Source organism: Cygnus atratus, chromosome 1, assembly GCF_013377495.2.
Source record: "Cygnus atratus isolate AKBS03 ecotype Queensland, Australia chromosome 1, CAtr_DNAZoo_HiC_assembly, whole genome shotgun sequence".
In the NCBI taxonomy this organism is placed as follows: domain Eukaryota; kingdom Metazoa; phylum Chordata; class Aves; order Anseriformes; family Anatidae; genus Cygnus; species Cygnus atratus.
Genome location: NC_066362.1, coordinates 188,548,292 through 188,568,449, shown reverse-complemented (window position 1 = coordinate 188,568,449; position 20,158 = coordinate 188,548,292). Strand labels below are relative to the sequence as shown.

The 20,158-nt window shown below is 43.1% G+C and overlaps 1 protein-coding gene across 11 annotated transcripts in view; it reads right to left on the bottom strand.

Annotated features, from left to right (window-relative positions):
• The window catches only part of SPATA13 (spermatogenesis associated 13), a 47,560-nt gene that overhangs the window by 5,196 nt on the left and 22,206 nt on the right, over positions 1–20,158 (bottom strand). For 6 of the 11 annotated variants that reach the window (XR_007708960.1, XM_035542410.2, XM_050714251.1 and 3 more), the window contains 8 exons: positions 15,552–15,688; positions 14,936–15,115; positions 13,704–13,889; positions 10,734–10,913; positions 9,804–10,036; positions 6,130–6,259; positions 5,046–5,418; positions 141–215 (listed from right to left, as the gene is read on the bottom strand). Coding sequence is in view for 10 of the 11 variants with exons in the window: in XM_035542410.2 (XP_035398303.1) it covers positions 141–215; positions 5,046–5,418; positions 6,130–6,259; positions 9,804–10,036; positions 10,734–10,913; positions 13,704–13,889; positions 14,936–15,115; positions 15,552–15,688 (1,494 nt within the window). In the remaining variant the exon portion in view is untranslated. Of the gene's footprint in view, positions 1–140; positions 216–5,045; positions 5,419–6,129; positions 6,260–9,803; positions 10,037–10,733; positions 10,914–13,703; positions 13,890–14,935; positions 15,116–15,551; positions 15,689–17,680; positions 18,675–20,158 lie in introns of those variants that run through there. The other 5 variants (XM_050714271.1, XM_050714277.1, XM_035542412.2 and 2 more) reach the window with 5 other exon arrangements.

Below are 20,158 nucleotides of genomic sequence, written 5' to 3'. Positions count from 1 at the left end.
GGGCTAATGTAAATAATTTGAACACCATGTAAACCCAAGACAAAATTTTAAAAGATTCAGAAACTCAACCATTGCACTTTTCCCCAATACTAAACACGCTGGAATAAAATAGGAGTGTGAAGCTGTTCTTACATGCTCACCTTTCATTTTTCCATGCCTTGACTTACGGGCATTCTGCATGGCTTGTTTCTTCTGGTTTTCTGAGATTTCCATTCCTATAGCAAAGAGTAAATTAGGGCAACGGTGTAAAAATATTTTAATCTAATGTTTGATTACATTAAATCAAAACTAATAGGTAAACTATTTTAACCATTTTTTAGTAATTCTAAGTAAATCTTAACAGTAATATACCCAAAGTTTTTAGACTTATGTTTTCCCTCACCATGTAAATTTAAACAGTTTTTCATTGGGATAACAATAAAAACATTAATTTGCCAGTAGATAACTGGGAAAAGCTTGCTTTACAATTCCATAAATGGCAGTCACTAAGTGCACAAAAAATTCTTTCTACAGATAGCTCTAGATAACTACAGAAGGGAAAAAAAAAAAGTAAATCAGCATTTCTGAAAGCTACAGGCCACCCAGCAGTAGATCGCAAGCAGCAGTAGATCTAAATAGTAGCAGTAGATCTAAATACAGATTCTGTTTCTTTTTTCAGGCAATCTGAGCTAACTTGGGGTAACAAACTGAAGTCACTGGTACTGCAGTAGCACAAAATTGGTCCAAGTAAACCCCTAATATCTTCATGTTTGAAATACTCAGTCTTATGGCAAACTTTGTATTGTTCTGTAAGGCGACGCTACCTACTTTCCTTCCACCTTCTCATTGCTTCAACCTCTGTGTTTAATGTATTTATTTGCTCATCCACATGGAATAAATGATTTGATTTTAAAAGATGGAAAAGCCTTCTGTGCACTGAACAAACTCCACGATATTATCTCACATCAGTCTTCATAAACTCTGTACTTTTGTCTGGCATAAAGCAGACATTGTTGTAACTACTTTGCACAATCCTTGAGTGAACAAGATACCAGGTGGACATTATCTTATTTACGGCGTGCCCTGTGTATGCCAAGGAACTGCTGTTAGCAGCACAGACATGGCAGAAGGCTGCGGAGGGCAGCATTCCCTCAACCCAGAGGACTCAGCATCACATCCTCTGCCAGACACCAACGCAGGCTGTGATGTGGTCGTGGCTGCCATCGTACTGGGGCTGGATCCCACACTCTGGTTTCTGAAGTACTTGTTTGCATACTTGCATGACTTATATGATGCTATAGTGTGTGGCCAACCCTATGCTATATGCTACCACGTGACAAGTACTGATCCGTGCTGAGTACAGAGAAGCCAGACATCTGCTAGGAAAGGTAGCCAAGTGTCTGGTGTCATCTGGAGCCCATGCACAGGCACTCTACTTTCCTCTCCCTGTGTACAAGACATTGGCGATATATGGATCTGTTTTGTTAGCACAAGCAGACAACAGGGTGCACGTGCTCTCACTCATTTCACTCACATGCACACAAAGAGCACAAAAACTGCAACTCAAAAGCAGAATAAAGCAGATGATTTGGTTCTATTTTGCATTTGCCTGCCTATCTCTCTACTGTTAAAATTCCCTTTGCTTTTTCAACATGAATTTATGAAGAAGTTACTACAAATCACAGAATCACAGAATGGTTTGGGTTGGAAGGGACCTTAAAGATCACTCAGTTCCAACCCCCTGCCATGGGCAGGGACACCTCCCACCAGACCAGGTTGCCCAAAGCCCCATCCAGCCTGGCCTTGAACACCTCCAGGGATGGGGCATCCACAGCTTCTCTGGGCAGCCTGTGCCAGGGCCTCACCACCCTCTAAGTAAAGAATTTCCTCCTTATATCTAACCTAAATCAGCCTATTAACTTAAAATACAACAGCATTTAGCCATAATTTTGGGGTAGCAGAAGTTTCGTTCATTTTATTCTGCAATTATTTCCTTTATAGAAACAAGGAAATGGACAAAAGAAATGAAAGCAGTTTCATCAGCATAGATCAGACCACTGTTGTAGGGTTACTATTAGTGGTTTGGAGAAGGATTTTCTGGCTGTGGCCTTTTCTTCACATGTATTCATAAAAGCTAAGAAAATCTAGATATGGTTTGGGAGACAATGACCTGACCAAAGTGTTTTTGAAAATAGAAGTAAAATGCCATTTGAAGAGTATGTATTTGTTCTCAGAGTGGTTAGATTAGAGGCTTTATGTGAACTCCAGCAAGATAGCTTACAAAATCAACAGGATAAATTTAAACCTGAGGTTGAGAATACTGGAGCTTTTCCACTGGTTTTGGCTAAAGGAAATGTTCAATTATGCCAAAAAGACGAAATTATGGAAAACAAGCAGTCTTCTGGGTAGTAGAGAATACGTCCAAGCTACTGCAACTCACAAGACCGGATGGACATTGGCTATTACAACTCAGCTATTTTTCCTCTAGTTCAAGACACCCATGCCAAAACTGGTACTACTAAATCTGAATAATGAGTATAATTTGAAAAGCAAGTTTCCAGCAAGATGGATGTTACACGGGCAGAAAAGACTGCACATGCATGTGTCTTCACCATATCGCAGTCAGTGCCTTAAGAACAGAAGCACTGGGGACCCTCCCTTGCAATCTTTGCTCTCAGCACCATGGAGATTTGTGGCCTTGCCCTAAATAAGGGCTAGTGCTGTTATGACAAATCTCATCCTTATCACTGCCACCACTGGTGAATGGCTGTCCCTTTTGAGTGTCGTATCTTGATTCTCACTAGTTCCCCAGTAGAATCTCATGAGTTCCCAGTAGAATAATGACATTTATGATAACAGCTGCTACACCTGTGCAGTTTCCCCATGCTTGGGGTTTTCTGGAAGCGCGGCCTTCCAGGAACAGAATGGTAACACCCCACTGCTGCACAAGACAGACCTGCTGCTGCCACCAGCAAGGGCTGGAGTGAACCATAGAAGCATCCCAACACAGAGCATTTGGCCTCATCAACATACTTGCCCAGTGCTCCATAAAAAACACTGCAGGAAGAGGTGTAGATAAAGATCTGAAGAGCTCAGGAGCATCCTTCAGAAGGAATGGGAATGAAAAATGCTTACATTTTATCTTCTTTTGCTCAGCCCTCTTCACAAAAGGGCAAGAGCTGTGATTTATTCAATGCTGACTGATCACATTGTATGCTGGAGCTGAGGTTTTTAATAACTTTATTAAAAAAGGGGTTATTTGGACATCATCTCTGTGTTACTCTAGTACCTTCAAATCACCTTCTCCCTTTTCCAATACCCACATTATTCTAAAGTTCCATTTAGGTGAACTGATAAAGGCAGCCAACACCCTCCCCCAGGAGCACAAGATGCGTGAATAAGCTCTACACAGAGCAACTCATGAAAGCCATCTGTGTTGTGCGCAACAGGACCATAATATAATGATACAGGGCCCGGAGCATCTTCCCTGTGAGGAAAGGCTGAGAGACCTGGGTCTGTTCAGCCTGGAGAAAAGAAGACTGAGAGGGGATCCTATCAATGTTTACAAACACCTGAAGTGTGGGAGACAGTGGGATTTGGCAAACCTCTTTTCAGTGGTTTGTGGGGACAGGACAGGGGGCAACGGCCACAAAATGGAGCACAGGAAGTTCCGCACCAACATGCGAAAGAACTTCTTCATGGTGAGGGTGACGGGGCACTGGAACAGGCTGCCCAGGGAGGTTGTGGAGTCTCCTTCTCTGGAGATATTCAAGGCCCGTCTGGATGCCTACCTGGGCAACCTGCTCTAGGGAACCTGCTTTGGCAGGGGGGTTGGACCCAATGACCTCTTGAGGTCCCCCCTTCCAACCCCTACAATTCTGTGATTCTGTGCTAATGTCACACCCTGATGTTCCTGATTGTTTTAAGAAGTTTGGGGAAAGTTAGCTGTGCTGCTTCATTACTTACTCTGGAGTCAAGGTGATTGGGGTTAACTGCAGCAGTTGGTGCAATAGGAAAGAATTAAAATTGGTTTTAGAATATGAATTGGCAAACTTGAAAGTGTTTTCTTTAGCTTATAGATGGACCATCTACAATATATTTGGAGGAGATCTTATTTTTGTCATTGTTACAACAGTATCAAACAGGAGAAATCCTCTAAGATTAAAGGGTTTATGTTTGCAACCTAAGGTTTATTCCTGTCTTCCTATTCTTGTGACCAGATGTTTTGAGTGAAATTGGAATATGATATTTAGCATCTTGTTTAAATTTTAAGAGTTTCTAAGTTGTACCATCCACTTCAGTGCACTTCCAACTCTAATCTGCCATCCACAGCCTGAAGAATGTTTCTTATGAATTATGCCATTCTCTTCCGCACAAAGGTAATGTCGTAAAAAGGAGAAGTACAAATCTACAACTACTGCTGCTTGGCTTTATAATACAGTGTCCTTTAAGAACAGATATTTGGGGCCAATAACTCATACATAGCTGCTGGGATTTTGGATGGATTTTTATTAGTGATAGGTCTTTGTGAACTGCCTGTTGTCATATCCTATGTATCATTGTTGTTGTGCCAGGGGAGGTTTAGGTTGGATATTAGGAAGAACTTCTTTACTGAAAGGGTTGTTAGGCATTGGAATGGGCTGCCCAGGGAAGTGGTTGAGTCGCCATCCCTGGAGGTCTTAAGAGACGTTTAGATGTTGAGCTCAGTGATATGGTTTAGTGGAGAACTTGTTAGTGTTAGGTCAGAGGTTGGACTCGGTGATTTTGGAGGTCTCTTCCAACCTAGAAGATTCTGTGATTGTACTCCACCATGCCCTAGAATGACATAGGTTACACTGTAACTTAGATACCCTTGTTAGCTGCTCTGAACCTTTGGCCCACAATGACAGGACAAACACACCTGAACAGGCTTCGCTTACACAGCTAAAAGCCATGTCAGGTAAGAAAAAGGCAACACTCCCAGAAGGCAGAGTGCACATCTGCACAAAGCATAAAAAGAAGTGGAAAAACAACAACATTCCCTTTTTGTTATTACCACCTTTTAGGGAGGAAATTCCTGCACTCACCCATTTCCTTATCTTCTTGAACTCTTCTCCTTTCACTTCCGCATGCCTCCATCCATCTCTTCTTATCCTCTTGCTTTTTTGCACAGAACAAATGAATCTCTTCTGTTGCTCTGTTTATTATCTTAAAGGCATTCTTGACATTAATGTTAAAGTCTTTGTCTCTGCCATCTTCAGTGTCTACAAGTTCCATCTCATCCATGTCAATACGATCCTTATAATACAAGATGTCCCTCCTCAATAGGTCCTTCTTACAGAACACAAGTTGATGGTCAAAAAGGAAGAAAGTCCTCTGCTGGCTTTTGCCTTGCTTTGATATTTTGGTCAGTTCTCCTGAGTGGATGAGTTCCGAGCTTCTGGCTAACACATCTGGGCCCTAGGAAGATATATTACACATGCAGTAAGTAAATAATATTTCAAGATCTTACTATGTGCCTAACCAGTCCCATTTTACTAATCAAGTCTTAAATGTATTCCATTTTCTTATACTTTTATTATTAGATTTGAAAACGCTACAGAATGTAAATAATCTTATACAGGCAAACTCAATGAATGTGATTCTGCTCTGCTTTATTTCTGCATAAATCTGGAGGACACCTACTAAAGTCAGTAAAGAGGGTTCAGGTTCTGATAAAACTACCAAAAATCCAAGTAAGATTCTACAGCACCAGCATTAAAAAAAAAAAAAAAAAAAAAAAACACATTGGTGGAGTCACCATCCCTGAGGGTGTTCAAGGAAAGGTTGGACGTGGTGCTTGGGGACACGGTTTAGTGGGTGACATTGGTGGTAGGGGAATGATTGGACCGGGTGGTCTTGGAGGGCTTTTCCAACCCTTACAATTATATGATTCCTACATTCCAGTATCATCTCAAAGATGTGTTCACGTACAATGAGCTGCTCTTCCTGAGTCAAACAAGGTAATCAGTAACACAATCACTGCAAATGAAGCGACAGGACTTTTACCTGAGCAGTAACCAGTTGAAAAGTAGACACTATAAACTACCTTCTACACAGAAAGATATATCCTGTGGAGGACATGAAGTACTGTACACAGCACCTTTGACCAGGAAAGGGTCAGGCACTTACCTCCCAGTCTACTATAGACACTTGCCAACGCGCTATCTTGTCTATGCTTTCCAGTCTTCGTTTTCGCTCATTGATCAGGCATGCTACGTTCTTCATAGCCTCATATGCAGCTTTTATGTTGTTATAATCACTGTGAAATGTAGACATGTTTCAAATATCACTTACGCAATAGGAATGATGCAATCAGAAGCTGTGACATGGTGCTATTGGCCTGCATTACCCATTTATCACTCTACTCAGAGTACTTAAAATAATAGACAGCTGATTCTCAGCTATCTTCAAGCTCACACAGTTGTCTGTACAATTCAGTGTACTGATGTATTTTGTGCAGGAGCAAATTACTAAACTTGTAAGGAGGAGTAGATTAGTGAATAGAAATGCTGTCTCTACTGAAAACAATGGTAACACTCCCATTCACCTCAGTGATTCACACATTTCACCAAAGTAATTTGTTTTTAAGCAAAATCTGATTGGGATTTTATTGTGAAGGACACCCCTTTAATCATGTTTAACAACTATATTTTCTCCTTCTCATTTCCAAAGGTTGTGTCAACAAATAGGAACAGAGAACTTATGCAGCCAGAAAAGATACCAACAGCAACCTTGAACAGGGTAAGGCACCCAAGAACATGAGCACCAAAGAGAAGAATTAAAGGAGACAATGCTGTTAAAGCAGACCAATTTCATGGAACAAGTGTGAAAGAGTCAAGGCTGTCACCTTCCCCTGCCTGCTCCAGGTGGAATGCAAGTCTCCTGTCCTTCTTCCACTGCCCTGCTTCCCTCCTTCTTTCCCTGAGCTCCTCACTTGCTTTCAGCTGTACCCAGCCAGTGGGCAGGTTCTGGTTCCCCTTTGTATAGCATCTCTCCCTCCTTCACCTTCCTCAAATGGAGTCTCTGAGAAGAGGGAAGGAAAGACTTTTTTCTTGCCTTATGAGTCCCAGCTGTCTTCCCTCCTTTATCACAATGACCCTTGCAGAAAAGGGAGCCAGAGGTAGAAAACAGTATGAGCCAGAAATAAACCCTGCAAGGGGGTCAGCCTCACTGTCCTCTTTATCTGCTTCTGTCCTGGTTCCTATTTTCATCTGCCGCCGCTGATGGATGCACTTCCCCTCTACATCTGCACATTGCTCTCCTCTCTCTGTTTATAGCTCTGGAAACCCTTTTCTGCCACGCTGTATATAAAAAGTGAGATTAACAATAACAGGATCCGTCTCATGTCAGGGAGATGTCCCACGGGGTGACCGCATGATAGCCACACTGCTACTCTTATCTCAGTTCCTCCTTTGTGGGTGTGTACGCTAGTCCTCACTCGTCGCATAAACCGTGGCCTTCACAGAAGGCTGTGCACATCTTCAGTCGTGCTACAAAAACAAAATAAAAAGCTCCGAAAGAATAAGCTGACTGGAGCTGTGCCAAGGCTCTGCTCGAGCACAGGCGAGCATCTCTGGACACCGGCAGCACGGCCGTGTTTGCAGGCACCTCTGCCTGCTGGGTCACGGGTCAGGAGAGCGGCCACTGTGGGTGGCAAGAAGGTGGCAAGAGCTGTCTGGCACTCCACCTACAGATTTAGTCACTCACGGAATAAGCTGTTGGAAATTAGCAGCAGGGAAACTGATACCTGTTTCAATTGTCATTGCACGGCTTTCCACAGGGCTAGAGAAATGAACCCCTGAACGTCAAAAGTCCACATCCCTACGGTCCCTAGCAAAAATCCCATTGTTTCCAAGGGGAATTTTCTCAAGGTTAAAGAGTTGCAGACTTTGGCCCACGAAGCATTGCCTCAGGCTGTGCCTGGACTTTGAGCACAGGGGTCACAGTGGAACATTTTTCTTGCAGTTGTACCAGGTAAAAAGGCAGACGTTTAAAGATAAAATCTTAATTTAGTCAAAGAGTTAATCAGCCATGGGATATACTAGGAAGGCTAATTACCTGCAACATCAGTTCTTACTTATCCCAGCAGAAAATCTATCGTCTGGGCCTTTTTTGCAAACAAGTGTTTTGGAGGAACCTAAATAAATTGCCCCTTCTAGTATGCAAGCTTCCTAGCAGACACCAAACGAAAAAAGTATTTCTTGTGGGTTCAAAATAGAACTGGTCACTTGGATTTCAGTTCAGGTTTGTATGTTTCTGCGTTCTTCGTACATAGTCAATCCCGGCTGGTTTAATAATTTACATTATTAATGTAAAATTACAAATAAAAAAAAATCACAAATTAATTAATAATTGATAATTTAGCTATAATTTACAATTGCAGGTAGTAGAAAACCATTAATTTCTTAAATTAACAAAAAATGCTAAGAAAAAAAAAAAATCAAATTCTGAGTTGCAGATGTTACAATTACAATGTGCCCTGCACCCACTTTGAGTAATACTTTTGGTTTTCTGGTCTATGCTAACACAACATGTTTAACACCTGACGACATCATATACGTTCTTAACTGTTAACTGTCTAACAAGTTATTATATGTGTCATTTTAATGGAAGAATTATTTAATTAATGGATAATTTCTATTTACTGAGGAGCTATTCTTTCACACTACATTTTCTGTCCTGTAAAGGTCTCCATCCAGATTTATATTTTTCTCTGATTTTCATTGTTTGCATTACTACAGTGAATGGTAAAGACCCAGCTTGGGAAGAGAGGTAAAAGGGAATGCTATTCTTGGGTCTAGTGAAAAGTTCAGTTTTGAGAGACTGGGATCTTTACAATGAGATGAAAAAACAAATGAACAGTAGTTCTAGCACATATTCAGAAAACCCAGTGAAGTAGCTCAGATAGGAAGAAGTTTACAAAGAGTGTAGATGACAAGGATCCTCACAGCAAATTTTTAGGGAACTGGTATGGAAATACTGATCCCCAAGTATTCTGTATTTATTTTGGGACAAGAAGTATTTGTCTTAAAGTTACCGGGAGATTTGGTGGAGTATACCCTACCTTTAGCACAGTTTTTCATCAGAAGATGCAACAAATGCACAGCAACAAATGCTGTGCAACAATGATGCAACAAATGCAAAAATACCTTGGAAATCCCTGAATAACAATGTTTTGCTAACACTTTCTTATAAAATTTTGTTAACAGTATTTGCTGTTTCCTTTGATTAATCGTTCTCTCTTAGCTTTTTCACTCTTGGTTCTCCCTGTGCTTTCAAAGTTTGTAACTACACTTTTTACTGGGTTCAAGAAACATTTTTTTCCATAACACCTTTCCTCTGCAGTGTTTATTACTAATAAATTTCAAAAAACATTACTTTCAAATTTGCTCAGATTGTGTTTTTGTTCTAAGGCCCCCTTTGCCTTTTCATGTGTCCACAACATTTATGCAGCTTCTCCCTTTCTTCTGTGGACTTCCTTCTTTTCTTTGACACACTGGCCTTTTTTCACTCTGATTTACAAATCCCTCCCTCCATCCTATTTCAGCACCTTCCTCCTTTCCTTTTCCCTCTTTCACTTATTCCTCATTCTGTCTTACATACTGACAGTCCCCTGTGCTACGTTTCAGATACTGTTTTCATTAACAGTATGTTACGGTTCCAAGATGCCATCAGGAGCTCCCACCTATAGGAGTCACTGTGAGTTTTGTTCCTGATCTCAGGACTTGCTGTTGGGCTACCCAGAAGGATTCAGTAATTACATGTTATTACTGATTTAAGATTTGTCTTTTTAATTTTCTCACCTGTGCTCCTGAGTGGTATATTTGAGCAATTCTGCAAGCTGCAGAGGGTATTTGCAGATTTTCTGAACAGGCGTGAGAAGAAAACCGTCAATGGCAATGTCAATCATCTGCTGGAGCAAACGACAGGCCTCAAAGAAGTGACGGTATTTGCCCTGTTTCATTAGCTTGGAAAGTTCAGTGCAGGCACTGGGATGATTGTTACAATATTCTGAATAAATAGCAAAGCCTTCTTGCTACAGACAAAAAAAAAAAAAAGAAAAAAGTCAAAGCTTTAACTAAAGTATTTCACTATAAAGAAGGAAGCATATTTTTTAATATAATAATATACCTATTATAGCTAATTATACTAATGAATCCATTTCTTACATGGTTTCCAAACTCGGTAACAACCAGCTTTAAAACTATACTGAAATCTAATTTGTAACTGTCAAAACTATGTACCTTCTTTGTATGAACAGAGACAGAGGCCTCCATTCAGTCAGAACAATCAAGCCCAGTACTTCAAGAAATACTTTTCTTTGGGAAATCTTGGAAATTAGGAGGCTTTGACAGCTATAGGCTTAGCTGGTATTTATCATGAATTAAGACTTTTTCACCACCACCTTCTATCCAGATTTTCTTTAGGAAGTTGTTGCATGCCTGACTAAGCAATCTGAGATTGTTGTAGATATTCCAAATCATCTGTGATCACTACGGTTTTGAAAAAGAAACCTAAAATTGTGTACAATGATACATATTTGCTAAAGATAAGGAGAAATCTGAAATATTTAAATAATTCTTTAACTTAATTGTAAATAGTTTACATTCTAAAACATTGTCTATACTTAGATTAGTATTTGATAGGCACTTGTCAACCCTCCTAACACCCTAACAGCATTTTCTTATCATGTTTTATTTGTTTCATAACTAAAATCAACTTCTGCAACATACATGTTGAAGAAAGCATGATCCTATCTCACTCAGATGAGGTTCCTCTTTGTTGTACTGTTTCTCAAGATCCTTCAGAAACTTTCTTTGGAATTTGTAAATATCCTCAATATTTCCAAAAATGATGCTTAACTGGGCTGTGGTGAACATTCCTGTATGTTTGCGACACTGCCGAATATAACCCTAGAAATGAAACAAAACAAAACAAAAAAACCTTTTTAGTTTGAAGATACAAAAACAGATTCTACCCTGTAGCATCCCACTGAACTGGCAAATCCTGTGATCTGCAAGCACAAGTGGTTTCCCAGACATGCACAAATGACTGGGCAAGTAATTTCAGATTTATGCCCAAATTGATTCTTCCAATCCAACTTCTGTCTCACAGTACAGTGAATGCATTAGGGAACCAGATACATGCACCGCGGATAAAGCTCACTTGTGCCTTCTTGTTATGACTGCCAGTGAAACTGGACAAAAAAAGCCTGGTGTAAGGCCCCTTGCATCTACTCCTTCAGCTGCCGTGCTTTTCCGTAGTAATTCCCCTGTGCCGTAACAGTCCTTCTCTAGAAGAACAAATCCTGAAGCAATTAATATACAAACAATTTCTAAAAGGGCTAAAGTACAGGTTACTTAACCAGCAGCTAGGCAGGACTCAGTATAAGCCACAGAAGCACAATTAAGAACACATTATAATACTGCCAGAGTGCTACTGTTTGTTAAAATCCAGATAGTACTGGTAAGGAGGTAATAGTACCAGCAAGACTCAAGTGAAAATACAATCCCTTTTCCCCTTTTTTTTCGTGACTTGCAAGAACATCACATGGGTCCAGTTCCTTTGTATCCAGTGTAAGTAGATACATAACCAAGTCCTTCATTTTGAAAATGCCCTCGAAGCAAATTCTATTCTGCTTTCAGTAACCAATATCAGATCCTATCAGCATCCACATAGTGAGGACGCAAAGATGAGGTCAGGGGCCTCTTACAGGCTCCAACGCTCAGCAGCTGCCACCACGCACAGACAGGAAGTCCTCAGGTACCTGCTCCACACAGCTGAGCAGGGAGAGGAGGATGCAGAGCAGCAGCTGATATTGAGGAGCATCAGCTGTGCTCAGACTCCCCTATCAGTTACAGTGCCTGGGTGCAGATGTGTCCAAAGGGTAAGTGGTATGACAGGGGTTATGTGCCAGGCTCCTCCATTCAGCCGCTTCCAGGTTTCTCCCAAATCACTCTGGGAGCAGACAGCTGTAAAAAGCCTGCAACTGCTCCAGTGAGGTTTGCCAGGAAGCATCCCTGAGCACTGCTGGCACTGTTATAAGCCTTCTTGTCTCCTGCACAGCCATCTGCTCTGAGCACAGTTCAGTGGTTACACTGCATGCCAGCCACCACCATTAGGAGGACAACTCCAGCAAGAAACAGGAGCCTCTGTGCAGCTCTTTAATGCGGACGGTAGACACTTCTTGAACACTACTGGTTTTTCTGGGTATCTACCAGCTTTGTGATTCTCACTGCACCAGCCCTAGTGATTCATTCCAGTGCAGGGCTGGCACATTTGCATTATTATCTGCAGTAGCTTTTCTGGCTCAGTCCCAGTCCTACCTGAATGTATTTTCAGCTTGTGTCCTGCTTGTACCACCCTACAAATTCACTCAGAGGAAAGCAAACCACCTCTACGCCACATGCTGAGCATGCACCACCGTTTCTCTACTTGGAAAATGTGTTTGCTGTTCTGTACTAAACTGAACTGAAGAGGCATGTCTTTAAAAAAAAAAAAAGAGTTATAGAAGATATGTATTAGAGAGATTTAATCATTAATAGCAGTCTAAAAATTAATAGGTCAGTAAAATATGAAAGCGGTGTCCCAGAACTCAGCTAACCATGGCAGCTACGCAGCTGTGTGTACAAATTCCTCCCTCATCTTCTAGGCACCCGGTCAAACTTGATAGTGTATGTAAATAGTGAATCCAAATGACATAACTTACATTTAATAATTTAAAAAAAAAATGGCCTGCCAGTTAGCAACAATTTTTTGTCTTTTTGTCTTCCCGTTTATCTTTCTATAAACTGCATTAAAAAGGCCTGATCCACAAAGATGAAGGAAGAAAGGAAAAAAAGAAAAAAGAGAAAGAAACTAGAAAAAGAAAACAGAAAAAGAAACACAACACTGTTGTCATGTCTACTTTGCTGTCCATGAAAGAATCTAATGAGTGGCGGACTAAAGGATGACAACATGACAAATACAGAGAGAGAACCAGTAAACCAAGTATAGGAAGAATATTTTGATAGGTTGCTTAGCACCCGTTCAGATGGTAACCACAAGTACACGTCAAATACAGGTCAAATGCATCACAGTCCACATCAGAAAAGGCAAACATCGGTGAAAAGTATTAAGAAGCTTCTTCTTGACTGAGTGTGGTCTTCCAAGAAAGCTTGAATAAAAAGAAGGAAAAAACACTGTGTTCTTGCTATTTCACAGTTCAAACAAGCAAGTTAGTTCTAGAACACCTTGAAAGACTTCATAACTCCTAAGCATCAACAAAAGTCTCTTCGCTGGAGAAAACAAAAAAAAATCTTGCCCTGCAAACTTTCTCTTTGCATGCTACTTTCAAAAAGCTTAGTCTCTGAACTGTAGCAGATTTTATTAGTTACTGCAAGTTTTCTATCTAAACCAAGTGATAAAATGTTTCAAATAAACTAGACTTCCTCTCACTTATTTTTATGGAAATAGCAGTTAGACAAGTGAACTATTTTTTCCATGTCAAAAATGGAATGTTTTTTTTTTTTAAAAAAGGAAGTGGTGCCTTGTGGCGGTCTGTGGAGAGGAAAACCTTATGAGGGCACGACAAGGCTCTGACTGGCAGCCTCAGAAGTGCAACTGGGAATATTATGACCTGAGAAAATACTCCAGTTTTCAACTTAGATGGGATGTTTTGTTCACACTAGGTCAGCAGAATGCCTTCAGGTTAAAGCATGTACCTCACAGATGTCCTTGAGATGCTTGATATAGACTCGTTCTGTGTTCATAATTTCCTGTATAACGTTGGTTCTCATCTGATCCTTGTTTTCAGCTATTTTCTGACGATGTTTGCTGATATCTGCATCTTGTTCTTCATCCTGGATACTACTACAATTTTCTGGCAGTTCTTCCTGATTAACTCGCAGCTGCAGCCAGAACAAACAAAGCAAACTAGAGTAAAACAGCCAACTTCTACAAAGCATGACAAGACTGTTACAAACTTCTTACAATTAAGAGAGGACATGTGACACAAATGTTCCCATTCCTGCCTTACAAGGAGGGGGGTTCTGCAACAGGATTTATCTCATTATACTCATTGGGTATTCAAATAAAGTGCTGAGATTTGTCTAGTTGGCTAAATAAATGGCTTTCTACTCCCATCATCTGAGAGATAATGTTGTGCTGCCTGTGTATTTTACATATTTATTTCTCTCCCTTACTAACAGTTCATGTACTATTTTGGCCAACTCAGCTTATAAGCAAAAATTTCTAAAGTAGACAATTCATTCAGATACTTCTAAATAGTTTCCCTCTGCCCCAGCTCCCTGTGTGTACAATGTGGATAACAGCACCTCCTTTGTCCACTTTTGTCTGATTGCCCATTTTGGTTGAAGAACTAGGAATAGTAAAAGCAGGAACCACATCTTGCACTTTGTGTAGTACTTAATATGTTGTAGCCCAAGTTTCCTTACGGGCTCTCAAAAAGTAAAATAAATTGTGAAATATATTTCAATGTTATGTTTTGTCCAACTAAGGAGTTCAGACTCCTACAGAATTATGTGGTAATAATTTTTGCCTATTTCATCAAGAAATCCCTGCAGTAACAGAAGAGAGCAGCATACAGCATAGCTTTGCCCTGCCCTTCATACAAACTGCTGTGTCCTCTCTGAATACACTGATTGCTTCTGGCTGAGCTTCCTGCTGCCCTTATTTCTACTTGTGAAACTCCTTTGGTTACAAATGGGACACACAAAAGAAGAAGTGAGAATAAAAGGTGTCAGGAGCTAGTGGTGTGATTTTCTACCGCTTTATAACTTGTGAAGTCATTAGGAGTTACACCACTGATGTGCAGATGCAAAGATGCTGATGATCGGGCCCTTCATTTAGATTTAATGCCATGGTCATTGCTGCGTTCTGTTCTAATACAAGGAACTTTGCCTGACAATGGTGTAAAAACAACAGAGTTACTCACCCTGACAAAGCTAGCTGGAAACCAGGCTTCCTTGTCCTCAATTCTTCCCCACCACCAGTCTTTGTTGGAAGCTTCTAGGACTCTAATGACATCTCCAGCTTTGAAACCCAGCTCTTGATCATCCATAGTCACATGGTCCCAGAGAGCTTCTGCATGGACAATGCTGCCATCGCTTATCAGCTGAGATGGGAAGAGAAAGAGGATGTGAAGGACAAAGGACAAACACTGAACTATTTATAAATTCCTAAAAAGACCAAAATATCTCACTAGAGTGCCCAAGATTAATCCTTTTACAAGATGAAATTAAAACTTCTGGATCTTCAGAAACCCATGCATACATTTATTAGAGTAAGAATGATTAGAGTCCTACTCCAGAGCAGTTATATAGCTAACGAGTTAGGCTCCCAATGAAGTGGTAGTCACCATGCTCTTCCCTTGGCATCTGCTCTTGGACTCTGTCAGAGGCAGGATGCCACTGCTGCTGGATACTTCATCATGATGGCTGCAGTCATTACACTTTTTATTAATAAGAAGCCTCAGGCCTGTGGAAAACATGCACTCCATCACAATAACAATGCAAAGATTCCCCACAGCAGATTGCAGCCCAGGATGTTACCTCATTAATGGCTAGCTGTTCCCCTCCAGGCTGCAGGTACCTCGGCGTGGCTTGGCAGAGTTCCTCGTAACTGTAATCTTCCTCGCTGCCATTGTCATCCACCAATGCTGAGGATTCAGTCCCACCATCTGCAGCAGCTAAAACAAAGGTGGAACAGCTGTTTGTGCAATCATTTTTATACAGGCGCCTATTCCAAAAACAAAACAATGTGAGAGGAATTGCTTAGGAGTTGCCTTTGTTGTTACAAATATAACAATAACAATGAAAGTGTAGGGTTCTCAGGAAAGCCACTTTTCTCTCATGAAATCCTTTTTACTCTTCTTTGTAATTTTCTCATTTAGCATGTGATGAAACAGAAATATTCTCTTTTGTGTGTGTTAAAAATAGAACTACAAACTTTTTTTTTTTAAATGCAGAGGAAATGTAAAACAATCTGAACCAGAAGAGAGGTGTTGGTGCAGTTCCCCACAGCACAGACGTGAGAGCTCTTGTGGGCTACCTGCAGCCAGAGGGGGCCACTGCCAGCCCCCAGCTCTGTCACATCCCTCTGCACATTTCCACTGGGACACAGTGGGATCATAAGGGGTGGGCACCCCACGCCTTTAGAGAAGCACAGGTCAGAGCTACAATGAGCTTCATCGTGTCTATACAGCTGCATAAGCCATCGAATATCATTGAATGAGAAGGACTGATGTGGGGAGCAGTAATACCAACTGACTCAGGTCCATACACCCAGTGCTAGACCCTTTTATACTAGGCTTGCCTTTGAAAGCCAGCTGTAACATCCAAACCAGATCTGGGGAGGAGCTAGTAACCACGAGGTGTTCATGGCCCAGTGCTTGAGTGCACCCTCTGGTCCACCTCAGTTTATCCCTAAAGGTCTATTCCTAAAGCTGGCCCAAGCCACAAATAAACATTGTCTGAAGACCGCACAGCGCTCAAAAATTCCAATCAAAAATAATATTCAGAATGTGCTGCTATTGCTGAACTCCCTTTTCAATGGTTGTGGCGTCCCAGATAAGCTCCCATGCGGGCCGTGGACCAGCCAGCACAGCATCCTCCTCCCTTCCAAGGGGAAGGGATCTTTCAGCTGAATTCTTGAACCTGCTGCTTCCACCCCCTTGCGGGCGAAGCAGCAGCCCCCTGCCTCTCTGCCCTGCTCCATGCCCACAACTCCAGGCTCCAGAAGCATGAGCATGGTGGGGAGATGGCTTTGCTGTGCCCCATGCCGTGCCACGAGCAGACACGCTGCAGCCTGTCAGTTATTTGCTTTACGGGCAGAACCACTTCCACCCCCCGCCTTGTATATGCTTGCACCATTGCTAGCATCTCTGGTCGTCCCAATAATGATTTGCAGAAGAGATCAAAACTGACATCTGCACAAATTAACTAAAAAGATTTTTGTTTTCTTTAAAAGTGCAAAATATGCCATAATCTTGATGTAACACAATGCGGCTATTCTACTGCTCCATTCTACCCCCCAGCATTTTACATAGGCACTCACATTACTGGCATAATAACCTAACCCGTGAGGGTGCTGAATCCCTAATTAAAAAAAAATAAATGAAAAACTTTTCCCCTAAAGACTCATAAATCTGAGCACTGATAAACTTCTCAAATACATCCCGTAAAACTTCCTGCCACTGCTTTATTAAAAAATCTGCAAATAAATAATTCATAAAATCGATTTTTCGCTTATAAATCAACAACAAAAAAACCATCCCAGTGATTCTTTATACATCATTCCTGCACCATCAGTGCTGCCTGCTGGTTCGTTCCAGTAACGAAGGCACATCAAAACATCCTAATTCGTTTAGCTTCAGATGAAAAACGAGTGCAGTTTTGGGACCGATGGCTGCTCGTTATTCCTCACCAAGCCCACATGCCTGCATTGTCTGTGTAGTCACGCTCGAGCGAAAAGCAGCCCCTTGCGCTCTGTGTCTGTTCTTCTGCCGGCGAGCGGCGGGGCTGGGTCGCTCTGACGGGATGCAAAAACTCACTAAACTTAAAGGGACGATGTGGGACCGACCGTGGTCCCCTGTCACAGGACCACCGCCGCCAAGCCTCCCTCCATCGCAGCAGACCCCCTCAACCCACAAAGCGAAGCGTTCCCAACGCTTCATACTCACACGTACCCATCTGTAGGCTCTCCAGGCTCCAAAACCTCGCCATCCCACCGCGGGCTACCATGCTGCCGCTGCCCGGGGCCTGGCCCTTGGGGCCTGGCAGGGAAGGGTCGTGCCTTTCCCCCACAGCCACCTCACCTCACCCCGCTGCCCGCTGGAGGCCGGGCACGGAGGGTCCGGGGGGAGCCGGGGGGCGACACGGACGGGCTGGGGCTGTGGGGCTGCCGGAGGCTGCCGGGTGCTGGTGGGGAGGGAGGGCCGGGAAGGCGGCGGGAGGCGGCTCCCCTGCCGTGCTGGGGAGGGCCTTGGGTTGTCGGCAGAGAAGGGCGAGCTCGGTGCCGGGTGTAGCCGCCACCGCTCAACGGGAACGGCCGGAGGCACGCGGGGTGTTCCTGGTGTTGCAGCAGCAAGTATCAGCCCATCTCTGTCACGTTACGCCAGCTGAAAGTCCAGCAGAGAGCAACAAAGGAGGGTTTTTTTGTTCGTTTTTTGCGTGGCTGTTAAAACTTCTGCCGTGCTGCTAAATGCTGTGTCATTATGTAGGGCACGGGCAGCAGAAATGCCAAGGCTGCGGCAGAGTGCCCCACGGGAGAAAGGGGGGGGGGGGGGGATGGAGGCATTTTCTCACCCAAACCGCAAGCAGGGAGTGGAAACAGGGTGCCCAAGCAGCGGGGCTTCAGTACCCCAGCTCCTTTGCTTGCCCCAGCTGGGCATTTACCCCCCCAACCTCCATGCTGCTTCACCCCCATGTGTGGGTGAGCAGATGTGGGAGCTCCACAGCCCCCGCTGCACCCCATGCTCATAGGGTTTCCATGCTGCACGCATGTCACAGCCCTCCAGTGACGAGCTGGGAAGCTCCACCACCTTCACGAACCATCCTCCACCTGCACGCCATGTCATCGCTCGGCTCAGCCCGTGCTTTCGCTGGGGCCTGCCTCCTCCAGCAGGATGCTGGCCGAGCCATTTTCACACACAGACATCTCTCAACACCCACCAACAACCACGTGGCTTCCCACCAGCCTCGGAAGGAGGCTGAAAGGCCAAGCATCACACTGCAATGTTAATGCCATCTTCTCACTAAAATCCAGGCTATGCTGCCCTTGACGGGACCAGGAGGAATTCCTTTCTGAACTGCCCAACTTCCCTATTATTTCTTGCTGCAGGGAGACTTGGTGGATCGCACAGTAAAAATAAGGTACTACGTATTACAAAATGCTTACTCACATACCCACGCATTCTTCTCAGAATCAGTAAAACACAACTGAACAAACAGGAACCAGCTAAAGAAACACTCGTGTATGTCACTGTGAATTGTCGACAACCCTGGGACCTGCAAGTGAAGGCTTCGCGCTTCTCAGCAGCCAGAACTCAAGCCCTCAGCCATGTCAAAACCCTACTTGCAGGGGAAAACACGGCTGAACCGCCATGGGAAAACCAGATCAAAACCCACACCACTCTTCGAGAAGAGACATTAAAAATGATCTCTGAAAACCAGTCTTGTGGCTTGACTCTCGCAAACTGGAACAGAACGGGTGCGTTTGCCCGATGACTCACAAAGCGCGACCGTGGGCTGCTGCCAGGCGGGGAGAGCTGTTCTCCCTCCTCTGCACGCTCACAGCTAGCAATTGTGTGGCCCTAAACGGAGCTGCCAAAGTGCTCGTTTGGGGTGAGCTGGTGGAGGGTTCATTTCCTCGCCCCATCAGCCAGGGACAGGCAGCGCGGGCTGTCCTTGGCAGTGGCAGCCCAGCTATCGTGCCCAAATGCACGCTGAGCAGGCTTCCCCAACACTGAAAAGACTGCAGAGAGCACACACTAAAATACCAACAGCTAATTCACCGCCTTGTGAAAATCTGGTTGTAGATACCCCTCTGGTGACTGATCCCAGCTCAGTGGTTTGAGAGCAAGCATGGGAAGTTGAAAGACTGCTTTTTGTTTGCCTTGAACAATCTGAGCAGACTGCAGGAAGTACAGAATGTGTAATAAATCCTAACGTCACTCTGAACATGTAATAAGCCCTACTTTATTCTTTCCTCAATATTCTGATGAGGCTTTACGTAAGAAAATGCCATGCCCCCATCCCAGGGCAGACCAAAGGTCCCTCCAACCCTCTGCTCTCCCTCTGATAGCGGCCAGCAGCAGATGCCCAGGGAAGAACATAAAACCAGACGAGGCATGTAATGGGGTTTTTCTGATGTACTTTCCTACAGCCCAGCTATCTGCAGATCAGAGGCAGATTCCTCCTGGGGCAGAAGTGGTATCTCGGTGTTTAATGAGCCAATTTTTTCAAATCACTTTCTGAATTTCTGCAAGCTTTTGGGATCTGAGATATCATGTGTAGCAATTAGTTCCGTAGTTTAATTTTACAGAATATGAAAACCATCTTTTGTTTTGAACTTCCTATCTGGCAATTTCATTAAGTTCTTACATTACTGGAAACAATAACAATTATCTGTTCATTTTTCCTATGCCAATCAGTGTATA